The 2,500-nt window shown below is 49.8% G+C and overlaps 1 protein-coding gene across 4 annotated transcripts in view; it reads left to right on the forward strand.

Annotated features, from left to right (window-relative positions):
* Positions 1-2,500, forward strand: part of zmiz1a (zinc finger, MIZ-type containing 1a) — a 114,074-nt gene that overhangs the window by 68,365 nt on the left and 43,209 nt on the right. For all 4 annotated transcript variants that reach the window (XM_042064791.1, XM_042064787.1, XM_042064788.1 and 1 more), the window contains one exon: positions 838-957. In XM_042064791.1, the coding sequence (XP_041920725.1) occupies positions 889-957 (69 nt within the window). In that variant the 5' untranslated portion in view covers positions 838-888. The remainder of the gene's footprint in view (positions 1-837; positions 958-2,500) is intronic.

Genomic DNA, 2,500 nt, shown 5'->3' on the forward strand with positions numbered 1-2,500 from the left:
GTTCAGGGGAGCCCTTACATCTGGACTAGGGTCAGTTTATCCATGAGAGTGTTTGTGATTGTGTGTGTGTGTGTGCGTGATTGTGTGTGCCTGTGTGCGTGTATATATGTGTGTGTCTCGTCTGAGGAGAAATCATCCGAGGCTGCAGTCGTCATGGTGACATTTTTATGTTTGTTTGTTCATTCTTTATGGTTCTTTCTTGCCTCTTGCCTGAACCCCAGCTGGGCTGCCTGTCTGGCTGGGGAATGCGAGCCGATCCCTCTGTCTCCCTAACGGAGGCCGCGCTCTGTAGATGAGCAGCGGAGGAGGAAGACTTAACCCTGCAAAAATGCAAACAGCGAGTGGAGCAGAGCGGAGCAGAGACTCCCCCGGAGGGTGACGTGTGAGGAGGTGCACACTGTGCTGAGGGAGTCAGAAACTGCCACGTCTGTTTTGAAGCTAAAACGCCAGCGCCTCCTTCTTTTTCTCCTGTGTCATGTTTGATCTGTGCGCTTGGTACTGTGCTAAAGCTTCCGTTTTCACAAACTGACTCAACGCCCCCTGTGTAAGTGTGTGTGTGTGTGTGTGAGTCTGTCTGTGTGTGTGTGTGTGTGTGTGAGTCTGTCTGTGTGTGTGTGTGTGTGTGTGTGTGTGTGTGTGTGTGTGTGTGTGTGTGTGTGTGTGTGTGTGTGAGCGCCTGAGTACCTGAGAGGAGGAGGGTAAAATCATAGATCTGTGTCGACTCAGTGCTGGCAACGAGTCTTTCAGGAGCTCAGAGTTCTACTCTGTGCTTGTTCACTGCACTTGTCTTTCTACACACAACTTCTCACACTCTCTTTCTCCGTGTTTGTCTTTCAGTGAGAGGGAATTTGATGGCTTCCAGGTAGAGAGCAAGAGGCTGCGATCAAGATGAACTCGATGCCATCGATGGACAGGCACATCCAGCAGACCAATGACAGGCTGCAATGCATCAAACAGGTAAGAGTGGAGCGTCCGAAAGACCCTGGGCTGGGGATCATGGGTCCTCTCTACACCAGGTTATGCACACCTGTACACAATGTAGTTACACCACCACCCTGCTTTGGGCCCATTTATCTTGATAGCCTATTTTACATTACATTACATTACATTTGGCTGACGCATTTTTAGCCAAAGGGACTAACAACATGGTTAACATTTTAAGTTTTAAAGTAATTCTCAACAATTTAAAAAACGGTAGAGTACAGTAAGAATAAGTGCATCAGTGAGTGCTGTTTTTAACAGTTAAGTGTCAGTTTTGTCAAAACGGATCATTTTGTCCACAAATGATCGGTTCACGCAGGGGAATAGGAAATACATAGTGGTTTTAACTTGGGCTGAGAGTTAAGTAGCAGCGGGCAGCCGTGGCCTACTGGTTAGCGCTTCGGACTTGTTACTGGAGGGTTGCCGGTTCGAGCCCCGACCAGCAGGCACGGCTGAAGTGCCCTTGAGCAAGGTACCTAACCCCTCACTGCTCCCCGAGCGCCGCTGTTGTTGCAGGCAGCTCACTGCGCCGGGATTACTGTGTGCAGTGTGTTTCACTAATTCACGGATTGGGATAAATGCAGAGACCAAATTTCCCTCACTGGATCAAAAGAGTATATATACTTATACTTATATACTAAGTACTGGTTAGTGTTACACGACTCTGTCAGGAGAGGTTGTAGTTCCAGGCTGTGGAGTGTTGGTAACGGACTGGTACTTGAGTGTTGTGGTTAGTTTACAGGTATTGGATAGATTATAGTGACTACTGAGTCTGAAAATAAGCTTCCTAAATAATGACCAGAATAATCATTTACGGTGGCGGACTCAGCAGTAGAGGTATCCAGAGAGGCGTTCCGTGCTGGGAGAGTTCTGTGCACACGTTCCAGCATGTCTTCCTCATCAGCAAAAAAGGGGAACATCTCTGCAGCATACACCACAGCTGTGGAGAGCCATGCTGCCTTTGTGTGTGTGTGTGTGTGTGTGTGTGAATGTTGTGTCTTGGCCCGGCACAGCCATGGCTGTCATGTCATGCTGGGATCAAAGGGAGAGCTGTGCTCTGACGTCACCTCTTCTGGCTCATGGCCACTATACTATACATACAGTCCTGTTCTGTGCCTAAGCTGCCAATGTAAGGTTTCTGTGACCTTGGACTAGCCTGTAACGCTGCAGTGCTGTGGGGATGAAGAAGGTTAGAATGCCATACATTTGGATCATCTCTGCAGGTCCTTAAATCTTATTGTCTGTAGACACGTGTCAGGAGGTGGAAGGTGTCGTGTGTAGCAGACTCCTATTCAGTCTGTCAGCAGAGAGCCCAGATCTCCCCGTGGAAGATGGAAAATGGCGCCCAAAGATGGCCCCCCCTCAGTGGCCCTGCCCTGGCGGTCTGGAGAGGAGTATTTCCAGCGGAGGCCAGGCTCCTCCTGTGGCGCGCTTGCTCAGCTGCCTTACATGGCCATGTGCTAGACTTCCCGTTAGCCACGCTGGGATCAGGTTGCAGCGGGAGGCTGAGGAGCGAGCG

This window comes from Alosa sapidissima, chromosome 16, assembly GCF_018492685.1.
Source record: "Alosa sapidissima isolate fAloSap1 chromosome 16, fAloSap1.pri, whole genome shotgun sequence".
NCBI classification, from domain to species: domain Eukaryota; kingdom Metazoa; phylum Chordata; class Actinopteri; order Clupeiformes; family Clupeidae; genus Alosa; species Alosa sapidissima.